The following is a 25,901-nucleotide window of genomic DNA, read 5'->3' on the forward strand; positions in this document are numbered from 1 at the left end:
ACCAGGTTTGCACACACTGCAGCCAGGATTTTGGCCCCCTCCTCCATACAGATCTTCTCCAGATCTTTCAGGTTTCGGGGCTGTCGCTGGGCAACATTGAGTCTTAGCTCCCTCCAAAGATTTTCTATTGGGTTCAGGCCTGGAGACTGGCTAGGACACTCCAGAATCCTGGAATAATTTTTATGGAGCCACTCCTTAGTTGCCCTGGCTGTGTATTTCAACTTATTGTCATGCTGGAAGATCCAGCCACGACCCATCTTCAATGTTCTTACTGGGGGAAGGAGGTTGTTGGCCAAAATCTTGCGATACATGACCCCATCCATCCTCCCTTCAATACAGTGCAGTCATCCTATCCCCTTTACAGAAAAGCACCCCTAAAGAATGTTTTCCCCACCATGCTTCATGGTTAAGATAATGATCTTGGTCCTTCCTTTTCCTCCAAACACAGCAAGTGGAGTTGATACCAAAAAGTTCTATTTTGGTCTCATCTGACCACATGACCTTCTCCCATGCCTCCTCTGGATCATGCAGATGGTCATTGGTGAACTTCAAATAGGTCTGGACATGTGTTGGTGGGAGCTTGCATGTCCTGCAGGATTTTAATCCATGATGGCACAGTGTGTTACTAATGGTAATGTTTGAGACTGTGGTCCCAGCTCTCTTCAGGTCATTGACCAGGTTCTCCCATGTAATTCTGCGCTGATTCCTGACCTTACTTAGAATCATCCTTACCCTATGAGGCAAGATCTTGCATGGAGCCCCGGACCGAGGAAGCTTGACAGTCATTTTGTGTTTCTTCCATTTCCTAATAATTGAGTCAACATTTGTTGCCTTCTCACCAAGCTGCTTGGCTATTGTCCTGTAGCCCAACCTAGAATTGTTCCAGTCTACAATTTTGTCCCTAGTCACCTTAGACAGGTCTTTGGTCTTGGCCATGGTGGAGAGGTTGGAGTGTGATTCAGTGCGTGGACAGGGGTCTTTTATACAGTCAAATAGGTGCAATTAATCCAGGTAATGAGTGCAGAGCAGGAGGCTTCTTCAAGAAAAATTAACAGGTCTGTGAGAGCCAGAGTTCTTGCTGGTTGGTCAGTGACCAAATACTTATTTCATGCAATAAAATGCTATTTAATTATGTAAAAATCATACAATGTGATTTTCTGAATTTTATTTTTTATATTCTTTCTCTCACAGATGCAGTATACCTTTGATAAAAATTATAGACCTCTTCCTCCTTTGTAGGTGGGAAAACTTGCAAAATCATCAGTGTATCAAATACTTATTTTCCCCACTATATAAATCAATTTATCAATCATTATATATATTTATCTATATATTTAGCTATCTGACAATGTATCAATAATTCTATGCATCTAGTTACCTAGCTTACATCTTTACCTCTATATCTTTATATATGATAAAACTAAGCAGCAGCACATGTGAAAAGACTTGGTTATACTAATAGATCGCAGACTGCACATGAGTCAACAGTGTGATGCAGCAGCACAAAAGACAAACACAGTTCTCGGATGTATTAAGAAAAGAATGGAGTCTAGATAATGTGAAGTAATTATCCCCCTCTACTCCTCCTTGGTCAGGCCTCATCTGGAATACTGTGTCCAGTTCTGGGCACCACATTTTAAAACAGACATTGATAAACTGGAGCAAGTTTAGAGAAGATCAACCAGAATGGTGACCGGTCTGTAAACCATGTCCTATGAGGAACGGTTGCAGGATCTGGGAATGTTTAGCTTGCGAAAAAGAAGACACAGAGGAGACTTAATAGCTGTCTACAATTATCTGAAGTGCTGTCACAGTGTAGAGGGATCATCATTATTCTCATTTACATGGAAACACGAGAAGCAATGGAATAAGACTGAAAGGGAGAAGATACAAATTAGGAAAACATTTTATGACAGTGAGGGTGATCAATGAGTGGAACAGGCGGCCTCGAGAGGTGGTGAGTTCTCCTTCAATGGAAGTCTTCACACAGAGGCTGAACAGACATGATGTCTGAGATGGTTTAGTGAATCCTGCAGTGAGCAGGGGGTTGTACACGATGACCCTGGAGGTCCCTTCCAATTCTAACTTTCTATCATTCTATGACTGATTTTTTTTTGTGTTAAATAACTTCATTTAACATATTGTATTTACAGAATGTAAAATAGTAAAATATAATGTTAAAATCGCATTGCATATGGGTTATATACGCAATGAATGAGAGAAAAAAAGGCATACTCGGATTGCACTCGCATTACAAACGCCAAAAAAATGGATTTGACTCGGAGAACTCTCGGTTGCTGAAAATCAGAGCAATTTTTTTTATGATTGTGAGATTCCAGCCCTAGGCACAAAACCTTTGAGAATTGGATAAGCATTATAGCTTTACAATGTTGGTATAGTCATTAATACACGATTACAGTATATGACATTGTTGTTTTTGTGACGTGCACCCATCATATGTGTTATCATCATATGTGCAGTTACTTGGCTACTGCCTTTCTACATGTGTATACATGACACCATTTTCTTTGGCTGTTCCAAGCAGTAGTTCAGCCTTTTTCTAGGATCTTTTCACTGTATGCTACTTGCCTTGTTTTTAATGTATTTTCAATAACATTTATACTTTTCATATGGTAGCATAGACCCTTGGTTCTCCTTTTTCATTATTTTATTCACAGACTGGTATTTTTGATCAGTATTTGATGGTTAAACCAGGAACGTCTCCAAAGCACATAACTGCTGTCAATCTGGTGTCAAGCTTCCAATTGTAGGTTTTCTCTGCAAGTTCCACTCCTGGTTTTGGCATACAACTACTAATGAAAAATACTGACCAAATACCGATGTGTGAATAAGCCCTGATACAAATGTTATTTTCGCTATTATAGGTAATCACAGCATTAAATTCCCACATGGGAACAGAATAGCAGTGTATGTAAGGATTGGAAGTACACACATATTTATAGAAAACATTTGCTCACCTGGATAATTGCAGTGATGGATTCGTCTTTTCTCAAGTTCAGGGTTATTCCTCCGGTTGAATTTCGGGACTGCCATAATCACTTGTGGTGGTGGTAGCATAGACAGGGAATGTGGCACTGGGTGGATGGATGGAGCCTGTACCAGCTTCAGTCCAAATGTTGTTTGATAAGGTGGAGGTAGTGATATAGTGTTAATCAACTCTGCCTGATTCTCAGGGCTTCCTGGTTGAGAATTTGGAGGAGAAGGTGGCAAAGTGACCGATGGAGATTGATAATATTGCCCAGAAACTATAGCACCCTCTTGACCCAAGCCTTGCACCTGCTTTCCGAGATGTTGTCTTGCAGAATGGGTTAATAAAGAGGCTCCATTGACGGTGGTCATAGTATTCCCAGTAACTGCGTTTTCTGCTGATGTGCTTACATTGGACTGCACCACACTTAGCGCATCATTGGCTACCGACATATGGTAAAGATGAGTCTGAAGGTTGCCAACGTCCGACAATGGGATTTCAGATGGTGGTTCCTGCTTTATAAATATGTTGTTGACCGCCACTGAATGCGGCATGCTGAACACGCTGGTGAAATCTGGCAAAGTCTGGGTCAAGGAGGCCGAGCACGGCTGGGGGAAATCGGTACCTGGCTCACTCTTTATTTGTGGGAGGACAGTGAACGTTTTTGGTGGCCGATATAAACCTGTTCGTAGATGAGACATGTCTGGTAGAATAACATTGATGTTCACGCTGTATGGGGTCTGGGGTGGCTTTTCGGATTCAAAGAATTCATCTACCACTGAGGCGCTCTCTCTTCTGTATTTTTTATCAGCGTCTGCTGTAAGAATTTGCACCGGGGGGCCGTGATCCAGAAGATATTTGTCCATTTCTGATCTGGTCTGCGGAGAGAATATATAAGGTGTTTAAATTCTGTATTAGGCCTTATATATTATTATGCGTTGCTTATATAGCGCCATTAATTCCACAGCTTTACAGACATTATCGGTGCTGTCCCCATTGGGGCTCACAATTTACATTTCCTATCAGATTGTCTTTGGATTGTGGGAGGAAACCGGAGAACCTGGAGGAAACCCAAGCAAACAAGAGGAGAACACACAAACTCCTTGTAGATGTTGTCCTTGGTGGACCTTATATTAGCTTCATTAAAGATTGAACACCTCTAGCTGTTCTTAAATGGGTTTCCCACTTCTAGAAAAATGGACCCTAAACTATTCCAGTAATGTAAAACAGCAGAAGGCAGATAGTACTCACCCTCACCTTCTCCACTTCCCTACTACAGCTCCGGTCTCCGTCTTTTGGTTACAGCAGTGAAATCACGTGAATCGTCACATCACCCTACTACCAATCACTGACTTTAGGGACTCTGGAAAAAAAAAACCCTGAGCTCAGTGATTGGCTGCAGCGGTGATATGAGCTATCAAAGTGACGTAACTACTGCAGCCAAAACACAGAGATCCGAAGAGCCGGCAATGGACATTACAGGAACTGTTTGGAGTCAACTTTTCTGAAAGCGGAAAACCTCTTTAACACTTGAATGACATATGTTGGATTTTGGTGTAAATACCTTCTCTCAATCTTACCTACACAATATATACAACGAGACACAAGAGTGTCCACCATTCCATCCGCCAAGAGTCATAATGATAACACATTTACGGCAAATCCTACCTTTCCCAAAGACTTTGCAATATTAACCCGATTTTTCCCGACCCTGACTCTTTATACAAATACAGATCCTGTTCCTCATAACTTTGCGGATTATACAGGTCTGGGCATACCAGAAAATAACGACTAAATGACGTCTGTATACCGAGGTATTTACTAGTTTGATAGCCGTCGCCTGTTACAACCTTTTATGAGTTAATAGCTGCTCTTTTTACAAGTCTTTGAATGAACTTTGTTCACGAGTCACCTGCTAAGCGCAGATTATAGGAATGGTTTATGCCATAAAGCTGTCCTACACATTTGTCTAGTTGTATATTACACAAATATATTGCAGGATTTTTTTTCTTTAACTGGATGACAATCTCATTCTACTGATTCAGTATGGAATGACCTTGAAAGATTTCTAGAATGTGATCCATTTTGCAAAAAAAAAAAAATGATTGAAAGACAGTGTAAATATGGGAAATACAGATGTAGCACGTGTTATCTCTACGGGTGAGGCGCTGCCTTATTAATGTAGCTCTATGGATAGGCACAGCATAATAGTGTTAATGCAAAGTACATTAATGTTTACGCCGTGCAGACAGTGTGTGCAGTCACGCTAGATTACCGATGTAGTGCACCAACGTTGTAAAGATAACTCATCTGAACACAAAAGCAACATATTTCAATATTACAGCAAACCTCCCTTTACTATCGCTCACACTGCAATCAACATAGTAAAAAATATTATGATTGACCCTATATATCTTAAGTGAGAGGCAAACGTCCTGAAATATGTCTGTAAACCGAGGTTCTGGTTCAGCTTCTAAACCTAAACCATGTGGAAAGGCCTGTTAAAAGGTCAGTGCTGACTTTTAGGACTTCTACGTCCAATAGGTCACATCGGAGTTCCAGTTCTTTTCCTTCTGAAGATCCTATTTGCATATTTAAATATAAATGGTCAACTATAGAAAGCACTTCCAATAGCATAAGATCCTATATTAGAGGGCAGCAACAAAAGGCGTAGAGGTAAAGAGAATAAAAAATATACTTTACTAACCAGAAATAAACACAATAAAAAACACAATAAACAAAAAACACAATAAAAAAATACTAAAAACAAGGAGAAGTGTCAAGAGTACACACAGCACCGAGGTAACCGGTAACATAGCCACATAAATGATGGTATCTAATAACAGACAAATCAAATGACCAACGATAAGTAAAAGGCACTCACAGATAAAGTGATGTGGGCATAGGAACAAAGATGAAATCTTAGGGGAACTCACATATATTAGTAATCACAGAGGTAAAAAAAATATATATAAATGTAATACTTAGTCATATTGGGAAAGTTCCCAGAATATAGTAATGTAGTAAAGTGTCATATTACTGCAAAAAGCACAAAGTGTATAATAAATTCACCCTATTATGATATCGGTTAGGAATGTATCTAAAGGTCCCAAGGACCAGGACTCAAAACAATAAATATTACCTGATGCTGGGAGGTGACAGACCCCAACGCGCGTTTCGCTTCGCTTCTGCGTTTATCATACAATCATTTACGTGGTTATATTACCGGTTACGTTAGTGCTATGTGTACTTTTCACACTTCTCCTTGTTTTTAGTGTATTTTTTATTGTGTTTATTTTCTATATAATAAAGTATATTTTTTATTCTCTATACCTCTACGCCTTTGTTGCTTCCCTCTTAAATAGGATCATTTAAATTAACAGAGGAGAATTGCATGGCCTATAAGTCTCCTTACGCCGACTTGGCGCTCTTCCCAAGGACAAATGTCCCTTAAAGAATGAGACATTCCCCCCATCTAGCCATCTCTTTTATCACAAACTAGGAATAGGACCAGGAACTCTAAATAACACCTCTGTTACAAAGCTAAAAAAGGTAATCAGCAGGAATTTAGCTCAATTGGTCTCTTTAAAGGGAAGCTGACAGCATGTTTTTGATATCTAATCTGGAAACTGCATGATGTAGAGACAGAGACCCTGATACCAGCGATGTGTCACTTACTGGGCTATGTCTTGAAGCTTTTATAAAATCCCTATTTTCTCTGCTGCAGGGTTACTAGTTCTCTAAATGCTGAGCTCTTTATAGCCCCGCCCACACCACTGATTGGCTGCTTTCTAGAGTGAAAAATGATCATAGGCAGAAAGCTGCCAATCAGTGGTGGGAGTGTGGATGGACTACATAGTAGCAGTTGTACTAGTAATAATCTCCTGCTGATAATACATGGATTTTATCAAAACTACAGCAAACAGCGCAATAAGTGACATATCGCTGGTATCAGGGTACCTTTCAGCACTACGCTACTCTCAGATTAGGTAGCAAAAACCTGGTGACAGATTCCCTTTAAGATAAGAACAAGACTGAATGTTTGAGGAAAGTCCTGCAAACTGACAAACATTATGGGCAACCTTTTCTTCTGCTTAACCTCAATAAATCTATGATTAGTGTTCCACTGAGCAATCACTTGAGGAGGACGTCATGGTGGGAAGAAAAAGAAGGAACTAGGCGAAGAAGAAGACCAGCAACTCGATGGCTTGACACTATCAAGATAATGTTGGAGAAGACCCTGGTGGACCTAGGCTTGTACAAGGTCGATCTTCCTAACGAGCGTTCATCTGTCAAGTCGCCAAGGCTCGACGCTGAGCCCCAGGCCAATAAAAAAAGTGTTCCATTAACTGGTCATTTATTTTGTGAATAGAGACAAAGACGTACAAAAACCTACATGTATGAAAGCGTACAGATTATTGGGTTTTGCTATGTAGCACAACGCAGATTGACAATAATACGTGTTCTTGATACTGAACAATGAGGTGAATACTCTGAAAACAATGCATCATCTCCCTGCTTCTGCAATAAACACAAATGAAGGTTCAAGAGTAGGGATGAGCAGACCCGTGGAAGTGCCTGTTCCTGTACTGGTTTGGTTTAGGTACCAGGACTATAGCCAAAACTTAAACCAGAACCCAAACCCCATAGAAAATAATGGAAACCCGAACTTTGGATCTGGAAAAAAATTCTCTATTTCTCTTTCGGAACTCCGAACGATGCAGCAGAATTCCGGGAGAAGGCCTTGTTGGGCGTTTCACACCGGACAGTGGTCCGAACTCTCTATTCAAGAGTAGATAATGTATCTGCTGGTGGTCCAACATGTGAAGATGATTTATACATTACAGTTATGACAGGTACAACTTGGATCCTTTTTCTGATACCTTTTTTTATTTTCAACAAAAACTGACTTGGATTCATGTCCAGTAAGATTCATGGACGTCCTACGTCCGGTGGGGATGTATGAAGCGGTGGCAGAAGCTGAACCTTCTCCACATAGGACTTAATTTTAGATCTCCATACATCGGGTTAGTTCATTTAGATTTCCATCAATCTGACTTTTATGGATGCACCCATAGAAAATATGCTTATTTTTAGTTATTTCTTTATTTTTGAACTGGAAGTTGAGCAGGGGGAGGAGACGACAAAAAGTCACTGTTCTCAATATGAAAAATAAAGAAATAATAATACGGTACTGCCATTGTACCGGTGCCGATACCTGCAGGAGCCTGATATACACATTCAGGCTCTTAGTGTAACTACTAGGATTGATGTTCTCACAGATCCCAGCAGTTTAACCCCTCATATGCCACTGTTAGTAGTGACAACAGCATGAAGTTTGACAGAGGGAGAATGCTCCCTCTGTCAGCCTATAGGTGCCAGCAGTGTGAATAGGGTTTACTGTATTAGGTGAAGAGAATAAAGATGATTAAAAATTGTAAAAATAGAAAAAACATTATAGGGGATAGCAGAGAAGATATATAATATGATATGGATATATGAAGATGACAGTGTATATAATGTACAATCATATCATGCAATGAATAAGTGGATATCAAGAAGTAAATGAAAACCAGAAAGATGATATGCAGGACTAAACTTCCTGTCGAATGGGATAAATGGAAAGTGCGGCTTGCTAATGCTGCTCCTGATAACTGATAGAAGGAAATAATAATATGCAAACTAATATATTACAATCTGTACGGTAAAAAAATTCCATATACATGGAGAGAGTCTCATAGAGTCATATATGATAAAATAACCGAAGACTGAATTTTGCTTTCCTCGTTCCGTTGAAATTATTTTTATATATGACATTTTTTTTTCAATGAGTATGGGGCAAGAGATAGTAATTCAGACTGGCAATGTCTCTTATTTTTTAGGTTTTATTTATTTTTTTATTTCTGCTTTTTTATTTTATTTTTGCGGGGTTTTTTTAATTAATTTTATTGTTTCATTCATTTTACACACTGTTCTACCTCAAGATTTCTTAAAAGACCATTGGAGGACATTTAAACTTATTAATACCTCCTCTTTATAGCTGATTTTCTCTATAACTGGCGCTGATATATTATCCCCAGCTACAGGGAATTTTGTAGCCTCCCGTCTGAGTTGCAGAGCTGACTGAGTCTGAGTGTTCACTGGGTCCTGAAAAGGAAGCACAGTCAGTGCACGGGTTCAGTGCTGTGTATAGAGATCAAGAAGGTAAATATGGTAATAAGCTATGTATATCTTCTCTCTGGGGAGTCTGGTTGTGTCTGACATCCGGCTTCCCACCCCCCACATCTGCAGGATTTTATGTAAGCTGCTTAGACTGCATTGATGCTTTAGAACGTAGCGGTAAAGTGTGGACTGCAGGGAAAATTATTGTCTATACTCAGTCCAGAAGTAGTTAAACAGGCTGTTATATGAAACGAAATGAATCACAAGATAATACAGGCTGAATGCACAGGTGGTAAAGTCCAAAATGTGACAGGAGCACAAAACAGGTGAAAACTGAATCCTGAGCTGAGAAATCGTGATAAGACCTAGGTTACTTCTCAGTTACCATTAGCACATAATCCATGATGCAGTTCTTTGTGTATGTGCAGATGGTGCTCAGGCGGAATCAGCCTTAAAAAGGGCAAATAAAAACACCCATAAACTGAACATATGCACAGCAATGTCTAAACGACTTGCTGTACACGTTCCATATTTTGTAACTTCTTTTAAATGCTTCGAAAGTTGCAAAGTGGTTAAAAGAAGTGACAGGAACATTTCTCTCACAGCTTCTTCTTAGAAGCCGCTCACTATAAGTACATACACATTTCTGAAAAAATACGGCGGCTGCAGCAAAGCATGTATGTAAAAAAAAAAGATGCTTCAGGAAAAACACTCGATGATTACCTAAAATTTATTTTGCAAGAAAAACTACACCAGTGTCTAAAAGGCACCGTATGCACATACCCTTAAAGGGGTTATCACAGAATCTATTTTTTCCAAACTCTCTATAGCCTAATATAACCACTAAACTAATGCTAAGGAGATGGACATGATGCCCAAGTTCCCCCTTGACAAGTTTGTTATTGCAATATGTTATGTGATGTAATCTGGAATGTGATATGCATCAGCGGTGTTAATAGTATTGATAAAGTGTGTAGTATGACAGTAGGGATAATGAGAGTTAATGTTTGGGCCTAGCCCAGAATGAAAAGTGATAAACTGAAGATAATGTGACCAATTTTATGTTAGTAAGTTAGAAAGAGCCCAGTGTGCATAGAGAAAGGACCTAAGGTCCAAAGTGAGCAGTGCCGCATTGTAGGGTGTCCCTAAGTGAGGGGAGACCAAAAGGAAAGGAATAGAGAGACCTGCAGCTGAGCCAACTAAGAGACAGAGTGATCTACCAGAAGACAGGTCCTGGCACAGGATGCCTAGCCACAAGGCCCAGAGTTTATAACTCCTGAAGTTAATAGAACTAAACAGGACTGGGCACAAGTAAAGTATCTCGGGCGAGTGTTCCAGAGCGTCAGCATTAAAGGAGATAAGTACCGGGGCCATACTGGCATCCACAGGGGAGAGAAGATGCAAAATCGGAGGACGAGTACATGACTCTTGCTGCACAGGACTGTAGTGGCAAACTGGATTGTAGTGAAGTAGTGCGAAACAGAGGACCAGTAGAAAGAGTAAAGCGGAAAAGTGAAGGTAGAGAACAATATAGAAAAGAAGGAAACTGTGTGGAAAATGCTTAGATTTATAAAGGAAACGTCCATAAAACTGTGTACCTGCAATGCTTATATACAGTATATTCCCTACCAAGTTCCCGTTCAGTAAAAAGTTTATTTTTGACTGGTGGTCTCCATCATTGAACTGTAAAACATCTGGACATGGCAAACCAGGAACATCGGGTATATGGGGCCTGCACGAGTGTACCGCCCGCACAGCACAAGACTGCACACCCAGCCAGGACCCCCACTTTCATGTAATGTGCCAAAACGCAACTGACAAAGGCTTTGCCCACTGCTAACGCCCCGCACCACGTTACAAAATGATTCTTTCAAATATTCACTGATGTGAATACTTTTCTGCCCAATGATGACAGAAGTATTCTAGGAGTGATACCTTTATTGGCTAACCAGAAAATAATATGTTTGCAAGCTTTCAGAGCGCAGTGGCTCCTTCTTCAGGCAAGATTTTTGTGCTTGCAGACCTCAAATAATGCAAGAAAATAAGTTCATAATCATTTAGAAACAGCAATACTAATGTTTAACTCAGGAAGAGTTCAGAAATCAATATTTTGTGGAATAACCATGATTTTTAATCCCAGCTTTCATGCGTCTTGGCATGCTTTCCACCAGTCTTTCACACTGCTTCTTTAAGCAGTTCCTCTTTGTTTGATGGCTTGTGACTATCTATCATCCTCTTGATTACATCTCAGAGGTTTGCAGTGGGGTTCATGTCTGGAGATTGGGCTGGCCATGACAGGGTCTTGATAAGGTGGTCTCTTAATTTTTGCCAGAGCTGTATGTGTCAGTATAATCTGCCTGTTGGGTCAAAGCCATCAGTGCTGCTTCAAGAATAAAAATTCCTCCGGTACCTGTCAGTGTAGGCTGTCGTTCATCCCTTTAGATTTTGCCAGCAATAATGTCGGTTGTGGGTTCAATTCTCAGGGAGACTTGCACAAAAGTGATATTGACATGTCACGGACCCATAGATACGGTCTTAATGGGCAAACAGTTGGCAATGAGGTGTAACCCCTTAGTTACAAAGCTAATTTTTATCTTAATGACCACACCAAATTTTTGAAATCTGACCAGTGTCAATTGATGTGGTAATAACTCTGGAACGCTTTAACAGATCCCGCTGATTCTGAAACCATTTTTTCATGACATATTGTACTTCATGTTAGTGGTAAATTTTAGTTGATATTATTTGCAAATATTTATGAAAATATCACAAATGTTACAAAAAAATTGAACATTTTGCAATTTTCAAACTTTAAATTTGTATGCCCTTAAATTAGATTAGTTATACCACAAAAAAAATTAATAATTAACATTTCCCACATGTCTACTTTACATCAGAACAATTTTTGTAAAAATATTTTTTTTAGTTGTTAGGCAGTTATATGGGTATGTTTCCACGTTCAGAAAACGCTGCGTAGAGCTGCAGCGTCAAACACGCAGCGTCCAGATGTTACAGCATAGTGGAGGGGATTTCCAGAAATCCTGTCTCCACTATGCGGTAAAACACGCAGGCGGCAGACCCACGTAAACGGACATGCGGCACGTCTTTTCAGAACGCAGCATGTCTGTTTACAGTGCAGCGACGCTCCTTCGCCGCTCCGTACATTTCCCATAGACTATCATTAGATGCGGTAAAACCTCATCTAATGATTAGTGAAATGCGTAGAAACTGCGATAATGCAGCTTACTACGCATGTCTGCCGGCTCACCTGTCCCGCCGCCGTGAGAACTGCCGTGCACGTGACCGGCGGTTATCTCCGGTCACACTAGGCTGGTTCTCACGATCAGCTGACTGTGAGTGCTAGAATGTAGGTGATCGCTGGGGAGTTATCTCCAGAGATCATCTACAAGCTCTGCTATGTCTGCATGTCAGGCATCCAGATGTAGCAGAGCTGGACTTGTCGTGGGACACTTGTGATGGGATATCTGCGGACAGGGAGTATGAATTTGTTTTTGTTTGTTTTTTTGCTTTTTTGCAGGAGGAGGGTCTTCAAGAGGATTGAGCATACAATAAAGATATGGTCAAAAAGTGTGTGTAATCATTTCATTAAAATACTTTTTTCTAGTGCCTGTGTTTTATTTACACTTTACTAGGATTAATAATGGATAGGCGTCTTATTGACGCCTCTCCATTATTAACCCGGCTTAATGTCGCCTTACAATAGCAAGGTGACATTAACCCCTTATTACCCCATATCCCACCGCTACTCAGGAGTGGGAAGAGAGGGGCTAAGTGCCGGAATTGCCGCATCTTATAGATGCGCCATTTCTGGGGCGGCTGCGGACTGGTATTTGTAGCCGGAGGGTGGGGGGCAATATCCATGGTCCCTCTCTAGGCTAAGAATATCAGCCCGCAGCTGTCTGCGTAGCCTTTCTGGCTATAAATTATAGGGGGACCCCACATCATTTTTTTTTTTAGGTCCCCCTATTTTTATAGCCAGTAAAGGCTACGCAGACAGCTGCGGGCTGATATTCATAGCCTGGGAAGCTCCATGGGTATTAACCCCTTCCCAGGCAACAAATATCAGTCCCCCAGTTGCTGGCTTTCCCTCTCTGGCGCAGAAAATTGCGCGGGAGCCCACACCATTTTTTTTATTTTTTTTTAAATTAAACATTGCATTTAAGGCCGGGGTAATTACCCGACATTGCCGTGGGCACTCAGGACCGGAGCGTTCAGCTGCATAGAAATACATGCAGCCGCACACTCCGGTCCCGTGTGCCGGCAGCAGTGCCGGGTATTGAAGCGAGAGACTTGTGTGAGTTTCTCGCAAGTGTGACCCCGGCCTAACGCAGATTTCGTGTGTGTGTCTTTATTTAAGGCCGGGATCACACACGCGAGAAACTCGGACGAGTCTTGCATCTTAATACCCGGCACTGCCACCGGCACTCGGGACCGGAGCGTGCAGCTGCATAGAAATACATGCAACAGCACTCTCCGCTTCCGAGTGCCGGCGGTATTAAGATGCGAGACTCGTCCGAGTTTCTCGCTTGTGTGATCATCTATCGTATCTATCTATCTATCTATTGTATCTACAGTATCTATTATCTATTTATCTATTATCTATCTATTATCTATCAATATATCTATCTATCATATCTATCTATCTATCGTATCTATCTATTATCTATTTATCTATTATTTATCTATCAATATATCTATCGTATCTATCTATCTCGTATCTATCTATCTATCGTATCTATCTATCGTATCTATCTATTATCTATTTATCTATTATCTATCTATCAATATATCTATCAATATATCTATATATAAATACAGTTAGGTCCATATATATTTGGACAGAGACAACATTTTTCTAATTTTGGTTATAGACTTTACCACAATGAATTTTAAACAAAACAATTCATATGCAGTTGAAGTTCAGACTTTCAGCTTTCATTTGAGGGTATCCACATTAAAATTGGATGAAGGGTTTAGGAGTTTCAGCTCCTTAACATGTGCCACCCTGTTTTTAAAGGGACCAAAAGTAATTGGACAGATTCAATAATTTTAAATAAAATGTTCATTTTTAGTACTTGGTTGAAAACCCTTTGTTGGCAATGACTGCCTGAAGTCTTGAACTCATGGACATCACCAGACGCTGTGTTTCCTCCTTTTTCATGGTCTGCCAGGCCTTCACTGCGGTGGTTTTCAGTTGCTGTTTGTTTGTGGGCCTTTCTGTCTGAAGTTTAGTCTTTAACAAGTGAAATACATGCTCAATTGGGTTGAGATCAGGTGACTGACCTGGCGATTCAAGAATATTCCACTTCTTTGCTTTAATAAACTCCTGAGTTGCTTTGGGTCATTGTCCATCTGTAGTATGAAACGATGACCAATCAGTTTGGCTGCATTTGGCTGGATCTGAGCACACAGTATGTCGGCTCTGAATACCTCAGAATTCATTCGGCTGCTTCTGTCCCGTGTCACATCATCAATAAACACTAGTGACCCAGTGCCACTGGCAGCCATGCATACCCAAGCCATCACACTGCCTCCGCCGTGTTTTACAGATGATGTGGTATACTTTGGATCATGAGCTGTACCACGCCTTCGCCATACTTTTCTCTTTCCATCATTCTGGTAGAGGTTGATCTTGGTTTCATCTGTCCAAAGAATGTTCTTCCAGAACTGTGCTGGCTTTTTTAGATGTTTTTTAGCAAAGTCCAGTCTAGCCTTTTTATTCTTGATGCTTATGAGTGGCTTGCACCGTGCAGTGAACCCTCTGCATTTACTTTCATGCAGTTTTCTCTTTATGGTAGATTTGGATATTGATACGCCTACCTCCTGGAGAGTGTTGGTCTCTTGGTTGGCTGTTGTGAAGGGGTTTCTCTTCACCATGGAGATTATTCTGCGATCCTCCACCACTGTTGTCTTCCTTGGGCGCCCAGGTCTTTTTGCATGGATGAGTTCACCAGTGCTTTCTTTCTTTCTCAGGATGTACCAAACTCTAGATTTTGCCACTCCTAATATTGTAGCAATTTCTCGGATGGGTTTTTTCTGTTTTCGTAGCTTGAGGATGGCTTGTTTCACCTGCATGGAGAGCTCCTTTGACCGCATGTTTACTTCACAGCAAAACCTTCAAAATGCAAGCACCACACCTCAAATCAACTCCAGGCCTTTTATCTGCTTAATTGAGAATGACATAACGAAGGGATTGCCCACACCTGTCCATGAAATAGCCTTGGAGTCAATTGTCCAATTACTTTTGGTCCCTTTAAAAACAGGGTGGCACATGCTAAGGAGCTGAAACTCCTAAACCATTCATCCAATTTTAATAAGGATACCCTCAAATGAAAGCTGAAAGTCTGAACTTCAACTGCATCTGAATTGTTTTGTTTAAAATTCATTGTGGTAATGTCTATAACCAAAACTAGAAAAATGTTGTCTCTGTCCAAATATATACGGACCTAACTGTATATCGATAGATAAATATATCGGTAGATAATAGATAGATATATTGATAGGTAGATATGATAGATACGATAGATAGATACGAAACACATGTATAATATCTATCTATTGTATCCATCTAACGTATCTATCTATTATATCTATCTATGGATCTATCTTTTGTATTTATCTATGATATCTATCTATCGATATATCTATCTATTATCTACCGATATATCTATCTATCTATCTATTGTATCTACAGTATCTATTATCTATTTATCTATCTATTATCTATCAATATATCTATCTATCTGTCATATCTATCTATCGTATCTATCTATTATCTAGTTATCTATTATTTATCTATCAATATATCTATCTATTGTATCTATCTATCGTATCTATCTATCTATCGTATCTAGCTATCGTATCTATCTATTATCTATCTATTATCTATCTATCAATATATCTATCGATATATCTATATATAGATATATCGATAGACAGATATATTGGTAGATAATAGATAGATATATTGATAGATAGATATGATAGATACGATAGATAGATACAATACATATGTATAATATCCATCTAATGTATCTATCTATTATATCTATCTATGGATCTATCTATCTATCTATCTATCTACTGTATCTATCTATCTATCTATCTATCTATCTGTCTAGCTGTGTGTGTATATTCTTCAATGGAGTATGTAAATAAAGAGGTTGGACAAGAAATTACATCACAATTCTTTTTTTTTTGCATATCTTTATTGAGCTTACAAAAACACACACAAATCCGCATGAAAAAACGCATAAAAAAACGCATGAAATGCGAGTCAAAAATGCATGAAAAACGCAGGTGACCTGCCAGCGACCTCAGGTGCAGATTTGGTGCAGATTTTACCTGCGTCAAATCCTGATCAAATCCTGATGCAATCCTGAACGTGGACACATACCCTAAGGGTTCAAAGTTGACCAGCAATTTCTAATTTTTCCAACAAAATTTACAAGACTATTTTTTTAGGGACCACCTTATATTTGAAGTGACTTTAAGGGGTCAATAAGACAGAAAGTATCCAAAAGTGACAAGATTATAAAAACTGCCCCTCTCAAAGTCCTCAAAACCCCATTTAAGAAGTTTATTAACCCTTCAGGTACTTAGTAGGAATTAACATTTAACTTTTTGGCACAAAAATTTTACTTTAGCCTCCAATTTTTTACTTTCACAAGGGCAACAGGAGAAATGAACCGCAAAATTTGTTTTCCAATTTCACATGAGTACACTGATACCCCATAAGTGAGGGAAAACTACTGTCATGGGTTCCTTCTCCGGTATCACACAATCAACAGAGCAAGAGAATAGTGAACAATTCCAAGACCTTTATTTAGGCAAAACACGAAAGGTCCATATATACGATCCATCACACAAAGGATAAAATATTCCAGAGCACGAATGCATTTCGGTAACAGGATAAAAGTCCAACAATCCAGCACAGAGGATAACAGTCCATATTCCCTTCTTTCTCTCTGATATGCTCTTCACATCATGGTTCCACATCAGACAGATCTCTGTGTCTCACCTCCCTGATATTTACAAGTCTCCCCCCTTGTTCACAGGCCAGGAGGGGGAAGGTCTTAGGGGCTCATTGTTTCAACAAGCTAGGTCAACATGTCATTAGCATACAATACAGAACTGTGGGGAGAATATCAGATGGCAAATAACAACTCCTCCTACAAGATACAGTAACACCATCATAATCAGTAAAATAGAAATATACAGAAAAATGATACCCACAAAGCATATCACCCCATCACAACTACTATTTAGGCACACAGCAGGACTCGGAAGAGTAGCAGCACTGCTTGACTTTTTGAACTCCAAAATATCTGGAGTTGAGAGCGGACACCATGTTGCATTTGCAGAGCTCCTAATGTGCCACAACATAGGAAAATCACCACAAGTGACCCCATTTTGGAAACTAGACTCCTCAAGGAATGTATCTAGATGTGTGGTGAGCACCTTGAACCCCTAGGAATTTCACAGAAGTTTAAAACGTAGAGCAATGAAAGTAAACAATAAAATTTTTGGCACAAAAATGTTTCAATTTTTTTTATTTTCACAAGGGAAAAAGGAAAAAATGGACCCCTAAATATGTTGTGAAATTACTCCTGAGTACGCCAATACAACATATGTGGGAGAAAACAACTGTTTGTGTGCATAGCAGGGATCAGAAAGGATGAAGCACCTTTTGACTTTTTGAATGCAAAAATACCATATATACTCGAGTATAAGCCGACCCGAGTATAAGCCGACCCCCCTAATTTTGCCACAAAAAACTGGGAAAACTTACTGACTCGAGTATAAGCCTAGGGTGGAAAATGCAGCAGCTACCGGTGAATTTCAAAAATAAAAATAGATGCTCCATACCGTTCATTATGGCCCTATAGCTGTGCCATATAGTGCTCTGCACCGTTCATTATTGCCCCATAGCTGTACCATAGAAAGCTGTGCCATATAGTGCTCTGCACCGTTCATTATTGCCCCATAGCTGTGCCATATAGTGCTCTGCACCGTTCATTATTGCCCCATAGCTGTACCATAGAAAGCTGTGCCAAATAGTACTCTGCACCATTCATTATTGCCCCATAGCTGTACCATAGAAAGCTGTGCCATATAGTGCTCTGCACCGTTCATTATTGCCCCATAGCTGTGCCATATAGTGCTCTGCACCGTTCATTATTGCCCCATAGCTGTGCCATATAGTGCTCTGCACCGTTCATTATTGCCCCATAGCTGTGCCATATAGTGCTCTGCACCGTTCATTATTGCCCCATAGCTGTGCCATATAGTGCTCTGCACCGTTCACTATTGCCCCATAGCTGTACCATAGAAAGCTGTGCCATATAGTGCTCTGCACCGTTCATTATTGCCCCATAGCTGTGCCATATAGTGCTCTGCACCATTCATTATTGCCCCATAGCTGTGCCATATAGTGCTCTGCACCGTTCATTATTGCCCCATAGCTGTGCCATATAGTGCTCTGCACCGTTCATTATTGCCCCATAGCTGTGCCATATAGTGCTCTGCACCGTTCATTGCCCCATAGCTGTGCCATATAGTGCTCTGCACCGTTCATTATTGCCCCATAGCTGTGCCATATAGTGCTCTGCACCGTTCATTATTGCCCCATAGCTGTGCCATATAGTGCTCTGCACCGTTCATTATTGCCCCATAGCTGTGCCATATAGTGCTCTGCACTGTTCATTATTGCCCCATAGCTGTACCATAGAAAGCTGTGCCATATAGTGCTCTGCACCATTCATTATTGCCCCATAGATGTACCATAGAAAGCTGTGCCATTGCTGCTGCTGCTGCTGCAATAAAAAAAAATGACATACTCACCTCTCTTGCTTGCAGCTCCTCAGCGTCCCGTCCCGGCGTATCTCTGCACTGACTGATCAGGCAGAGGGCGGCGCACACACTATATGCGTCATCGCGCCCTCTGACCTGCACAGTCAGTGCGGAGAGACGCCGGGAAGATGGAGCGGCGCCCGGCGTGTGGAACGCGGACAGGTGAATATGTAATACTTACCTGCTCCCTGCATCCCGCTCCTTCCCCCGGACAGCTGGTCTTCGGTGCCGCAGCCTCTTCCTCTATCAGCGGTCACCGTTACCGCTCATTAGAGAAATGAATATGCGGCTCCACCCCTATGGGAGTGGAGTCCATATTCATTTCTCTAATGAGCGGTCCCACGTGACCGCTGAACAGGGGAAGAGCTGCGGCACCCGGAGACCGTGGGACTGCAGGGACAGCGCCAGGAGCCCCGGAAGCAGGTAAGTATGCCTCAGCGCCCTCTCCCCCTCACCCGCCGACCCTGCCGCCGACCGTGACTCGAGTATAAGCCGAGAGGGGCACTTTCAGCCCAAAAATTTGGGCTGAAAATCTCGGCTTATACTCGAGTATATACGGTAGCTAGAATTGAGAGAGTATGCCATGTCGCATTTACAGAGCCCCTGCTGTGCCTAGACAGTGGAAACCCCACAAAAGTTACCCCTTTTTGGAACTAGAACCCTCATGGAATGTATCCGATGTTTGTTGAGCACCTTAAACCTCAAAGTGCTTCACAGAAGTTTATAATATAGAGCCGTGAAAATAAACAAATCACGTTTTTCCCACAAAAATGTTCTTTTAGCCCCAAATTTTGCATTTTCACAAGGATAACAGGAGAAAATGGACCATATAATTTGTTGCACAATTTCTCCGGAGAATGCCGATATCCGATATATTTAGAAAAACTACTGTTTGGGTGCACGGCAGGGTTTGGAAGGGAAGGAGCGCCATTTGATTTTTTGAAGGCAACATTTGCTGGATTCCTTAGAAGATGCCATTTCACATATGGAGACCCACTGATGTGTCTAAACAATGGGAACCCCCCACAAGTTACCTAATTTTGGAAACTAGACTCCTCAAGGTAGGTATCTAGATGTGTGGTTAGCAATTTCAGAGAAGTTTATAACGTTGAACTGTGAAAATGAAACAATACATTTTACCAGCAAAAAAGTTGGTTTTGCATAAAATTTTTAATTTTCGCAAGGGTAACGGAGCAAAATGGACCCTACAATTAGTTGTGCAATTTCTCCTGAAAACACCGATACCCCATATGTGCAAAGCTCAGAAGGGAAGAAGCACCATGGAGTTCAGATTTTGATGTAATGGTTGAGGGTGCAAAGTCACATTGGCAGAGCCCCTGAGGTGCCAGAACAGCAGAAACCCCCCCAAATGTGTTGTCATTTACAAACTACATCTCTCAAGGAATTCATGTCAGTGTGCAGTTAGCACCTGGACACCACTGTGCCTCAAAAGAAATTCAGTGGGTGTTGCCGGACCAAGAAGAGCAACACCCCTCGGACCGGACCGCCCTGCAGGTGAGTATAGTAAAAAGTTATTTTTCAGTTCTTCTAGGTCAGATTGGGAGTCAATATATAGCATTATAGAATGCTCTATATCGGCCCTGAAAGGCAGTGGCCTTATCTCATATCGGCCAAACATAGTGACAGGTTCCCTTTAATATGTGGCTCAGAAACCTTTGTTTGCAATTACAGAGGTCAGACATTTGCTCTAGTTCTTGACCACGTTTGTACACACTGCAGCATGGATTTTGGTCAACTCCTCCATACAGATCTTCTCCACATCTTTCAGGTTTTGGAGTTATCGCTAGGCAACATTGAGTTTCAGCTCCCTCAAAAGATTTTCTATTGGGTTCAGGTGTGGAGACTGGCTAGGCCACTCCAGGACCTTGAAATGCTTCTTACAGAACCACTCCTTAACTGCCCTGGCTGTGTGTGTCGAGTCATTGTGATGCTGGAAGACCCAGACACAACTCATCTTCAAAGCTCTTACTAAGGGAAAGCCAAAGTTTTGCAGCATATAACGCCATCCATCGTCCCTTCAATATGGTGCAGTTGTCACGTCTCCTTTGCTGAAAAGCACCCCCAAAGTATGAATTTCCCACTAACATGCTTCATGGTTGGGACAGTAGAAGTAGAAAATCTGGAGAGCAAAAGAAACTCAAATAGGGTTTTAACTGATTAAAAACATGGGGTGCACCAGGGAAATGTACGCTATTTTGTTGCAACTAAGCAACATGTAAAAAGCATAGATCAGCTGCTGCAGAACACGGGTCAAAAGACCGAGGATAATGGTGAAACTGGGTGTATGTGTCCAAATCTGCGCTGCTGATAAAGATGGATGCCATACAATATTCTTCAAAGCTTTATTTCAAAACAGGTTAATAGTCAGCGCATTTGGCGGTCATGCAGGACCTCTTCCTCAGTTTATAAGGTTTTGTCCTGAGGAAGAGGTCCTGCATGACCTCGAATTGCATTGACTATTAACCTGTTTTGAAATAAAGCTTTGAAAAATAGTGTTTGCCATCCATCTTTATCAGCAGCGCAGATTTGGACACATATACCTGCTTTCACCATGGTTGGGACAGTGTGATTTGAGTGTACTAATCTTTCTTCTTCCTCCAAACTTGGCGAGTAGAGTTGATACCACCTGATTGCCCTTAACTGGGGATATATTCACATGCAGGCGTCTGCTACAGACGCAGTCTGCTGCATTTCATCTTTTAACTTCCATCTTTTAAATTACATCTTTTTAATTATGAATTTGAATTAGACTGAATTCTAGAATGCATTTGGCTACTCATCACTACTACAATATTATCATCATCTGTATCATCTAATCAAGCTGTTCTCCTCTTCCCACAGGTATGCATTGACTTTCCCCAGCTCTCGCTGGCTCCTGAATGTGTCTGTATATTGCATTGAATTTCCATGGTATGCATTGACTTTCCCCAGCTCCCCCTGGCTCCTGAATGTCTCTGTATATTGCATTGAATTTCCATGGTACGTATTGACTTTCCCCAGCTCTCCCTGGCTCTTGAATGTCTCTGTTTATTGCATTGAATTTCCATGGTATGCATTGACTTTCCCCAGCTCTCCCTGGCTCCTGAATGTCTCTGTATATTGCATTGAATTTCCATGGTATGCATTGACTTTCCCCAGCTCTCCCTGGCTCCTGAATGTCTCTGTATATTGCATTGAATTTCCATGGTATGCATTGACTTTCCCCAGCTCTCCCTGGCTCCTGAATGTCTCTGTATATTGCATTGAATTTTCTATGCCTTCCCTGGATCTGAGTGTCTTGGTGCAGCACATATAGTCCTTTTTAGTATGCTTTCTTACCTATCAGCCTGTTTCCATGACCTGTTTCATGTATCTCATTGTGTTATTCTGGCATCTCTCTGAGTGGTCACTCCAACCCCTCCCTCTCTTTATGACCTCTGCCTAACTCTCTACATCTGGTCTCCCACACCCAGCCACCTCCTCATTCACACCTGATTGCCTTTAACTGGGGATATATTCACATGCAGGCATCTGCTACAGACGCAGTCTGCTGCATTTCATCTTTTAACTTCCATCTTTTAAATTACATCTTTTTAATTATGAATTTGAATTAGACTGAATTGGACTGGAATTGACTGGAAGGTAACAGAACACCAAACCACTACAATGTTTCGGTTTCTTTTATCATTCAACCCCATACTACTTTCCTTCTTACAATCTCCTGCAATCCCTCCACCTTGTAAGGAACTACTCATTTCTCCCTCAATACTCCCCAGCCACCTCACCTCCTCCTCAGAACTGTTCCTCCACATACAATCCTTTTTCTCCAGACACACACGGCCGCATCATGTCCTATCCTGCACCCACCTTCTAACGCTCTGTCTGCTACTCCTCATTGCTGGTGATGTATCCCCAAATCCTGGCCCACCTCAACACATCCCCACACTCATTTCTAACCCCCTACCTAGATCCTCCGCACGTTTTCCCAACCATGACAACCTCATACCCATTCATCCAGCCCCCACTCCCCCGGTCCCCTTACCTGGAGCACTATGGAACGCACGTTCCGTCTGCAACAAACTTCCATTTATCCATGACCTCTTCATCACCAACAAACTCTCCTTCCTTGGCATCACGGAAACCTGGCTCATCCCCTCTGACTCAGCCTCTCCAGCTGCGCTTTCCTACGGCGGTCTCCACCTCTCTCACACCTCTCGCTCCACCAACAAACGTGGTGGAGGAGTTGGCTTGCTCCTGTCCGACACCTGCTCCTTCACTCCAATTCCGCTACCACCCTCCGCTACTCTTCCCTCATTTGAGGTGCACTCCATCCGCATCTATTCCCCCTCCAACCTCCAGCTGGCTGTCATCTACCGCCCCCCAGAACTAGCCATCTCCACCTTTCTCGACCACTTCACCACATGGCTACTTCATTTCCTCTCTGTTGACATCCCCACTATCATCATGGGTGATTTCAACATCCCGATTGACACTTCCACCTCAGCTGCCTCTAAACTTTTATCACTGACTGCCTCCTTTGGCCTCACTCAATGGTCCTCTGAGGCTACTCACAAAGATGGCCACACGCTGGACCTCATCTTCACCTGCCTCTGCTCCCTTACTAATCTAACTCACCCCTCCCCCTGTCTGACCACAACCTACTGACATTCTCTTCCCTCTCCTCTCCTAGTGTGCAACCCCCACTCCACGAACTCCCTCGCAGAAATCTCAAACATCTCAACTTACAATCACTCTCTGAGTCCCTTCTCCCTCTTACAGACATAGCCTCCCTTCATGACACAGATGCTGATGCTGCTTTTTATAATGCCACAATAACAGCAACACTCAATTCGGCCGCCCCGCTCATGCATAGCAAAACTCGTACAATCAACAGGCAGCCCTGGCTGACCAGCCTGACTAAAGAACTGAGACGGGCTTCCAGGATCGCTGAGCGGAGATGGAAGCGATCCCACTCTGCTGACCACTTCACCGCATACAAGCAGTTCCTCGCCAGCTTCAAGTCTGCGCTCACTGCCGCAAAACAAACTTACTTCTCATCTCTCATATCCTCCCTGTCTCACAACCCTAAACAGCTTTTCAACACTTTCAGTTCTCTACTCCGTCCCCCTGCACCCCCTCCCTCCCCTCTCATTTCTGCTGAAGACTTTGCCTCTTTCTTTAAACAGAAGATCGATACGATCAGAGAAAGCGTTGGCCCACAGCGCCCACTGCCCCTCTTAGCTGCTCACCCCTGCTCCTCCAAAACCAGCTTCTCCACCATGACAGAAGATCAGCTCTCCACCCTCCTGTCAAGATCACACCTCACCACCTGCACGCTCGACCCGCTCCCATCCCACCTCATCCCTAACCTTTCCACGGTCTTCATCCCAACCCTAACGCACCTCTTCAACCTCTCACTCACAACAGGTGTCTTTCCCTCATCCTTCAAGCATGCCAAGATCACACCCATCCTCAAAAAGCCCTCCCTCAACCCATCCTCTGTGTCTAGCTATCGCCCGATATCTCTTCTTCCTTATGCCTCCAAATTGCTGGAGCAACACATCCATCTTGAACTGTCCTCTCACCTCTCCTCCTGCTCCCTCTTTGATCGATTACAATCTGGCTTCCGTTCCCATCACTCAACTGAAACTGCCCTAACTAAAGTCACCAATGACCTACTAACTGCCAGGAGCAAGCGACACTACTCTGTCCTCCTTCTCCTGGACCTGTCTTCTGCCTTTGACACTGTGGACCACTCCCTTCTGCTACAAATCCTCTCATCTCTTGGCATCACAGACTTGGCCCTTTCCTGGATCTCATCATATCTGACAGATCGGACATTCAGTGTCTCCCTCCGCCACACCACCTCCTCACCTCGCCCCTTGTCAGTCGGTGTTCCTCAAGGCTCTGTTCTAGGACCCCTACTCTTCTCCATCTACACCTTCGGTCTGGGACAGCTCATAGAATCCCACGCTATGCAGTACCATCTCTATGCTGATGACATGCAGATCTACCTATCCGGACCTGACCTCACCTCCTTACCAAAATCCTGCACTGTCTGTCTGCTATTTCAGCCTTCTTTTCTGCTCGCTTTCTACAACTGAACATGGACAAAACAGAATTCATCATCTTTCCCCCATCTCACTCTACCCCTCCACCAGACCTATCCATCAATGTCAATGGCTGCTCACTTTCCCCAGTCCCACACGCCCGGTGCCTCGGGGTGATCCTCGACTCTGCCCTCTCTTTCAAGCCACATATCCAAGCCCTTGCCTCCTCCTGCCGCCTCAAACTCAAAAACATTTCCCGGATCCGCGCATTCCTTGACCGCGACACCGCAAAAACACTAGTGCATGCCCTTATCATCTCCCGCCTCGACTACTGCAACCTCCTACTCTCTGGACTCCCCTCTAGCACTCTGGCACCACTCCAATCCATCCTACACTCTGCTGCTCGACTAATCTACCTGTCTCCCCGCTATTCCCCAGCCTCTCCCCTATGCCAAGCCCTTCACTGGCTTCCTATCGCCCAGAGGCTCCAGTTCAAAACCCTCACAATGTCCTACAAAGCCATCCACAACCTATCTCCTCCATACATCTGTGACATGATCTCCCGTTACCTACCAATACGCAACCTCCGATCCCCTCAAGACCTCCTTCTCTACTCCCCTCTCATCTCTTCTTCCCACAACCGCATCCAAGACTTCTCCCGTGCTTCCCCCACACTCTGGAACTCTCTACCCCAGCACATCAGACTCTCGCCTACCATAGAAACTTTCAAAAAGAACCTGAACTCACCTCTTCCGACAAGCCTACAGCCTGCAGTGATCCTGAACCTACTGAACTGCCGCAGTGTATCATCACCCATCCCCTGCAAA

General features: G+C 42.4%; 1 protein-coding gene across 1 annotated transcript in view; it reads right to left on the reverse strand.

Annotated features, from left to right (window-relative positions):
- Positions 1-25,901, reverse strand: part of LOC143804849 (Krueppel-like factor 5) — a 133,279-nt gene that overhangs the window by 54,034 nt on the left and 53,344 nt on the right. Inside the window, exon 2 of the mRNA XM_077283348.1 lies at positions 2,979-3,867. Coding sequence (XP_077139463.1) covers positions 2,979-3,867 — 889 coding nt within the window. The remainder of the gene's footprint in view (positions 1-2,978; positions 3,868-25,901) is intronic.

The sequence above is a fragment of the Ranitomeya variabilis genome, chromosome 2, assembly GCF_051348905.1.
Source record: "Ranitomeya variabilis isolate aRanVar5 chromosome 2, aRanVar5.hap1, whole genome shotgun sequence".
Classification (NCBI taxonomy): domain Eukaryota; kingdom Metazoa; phylum Chordata; class Amphibia; order Anura; family Dendrobatidae; genus Ranitomeya; species Ranitomeya variabilis.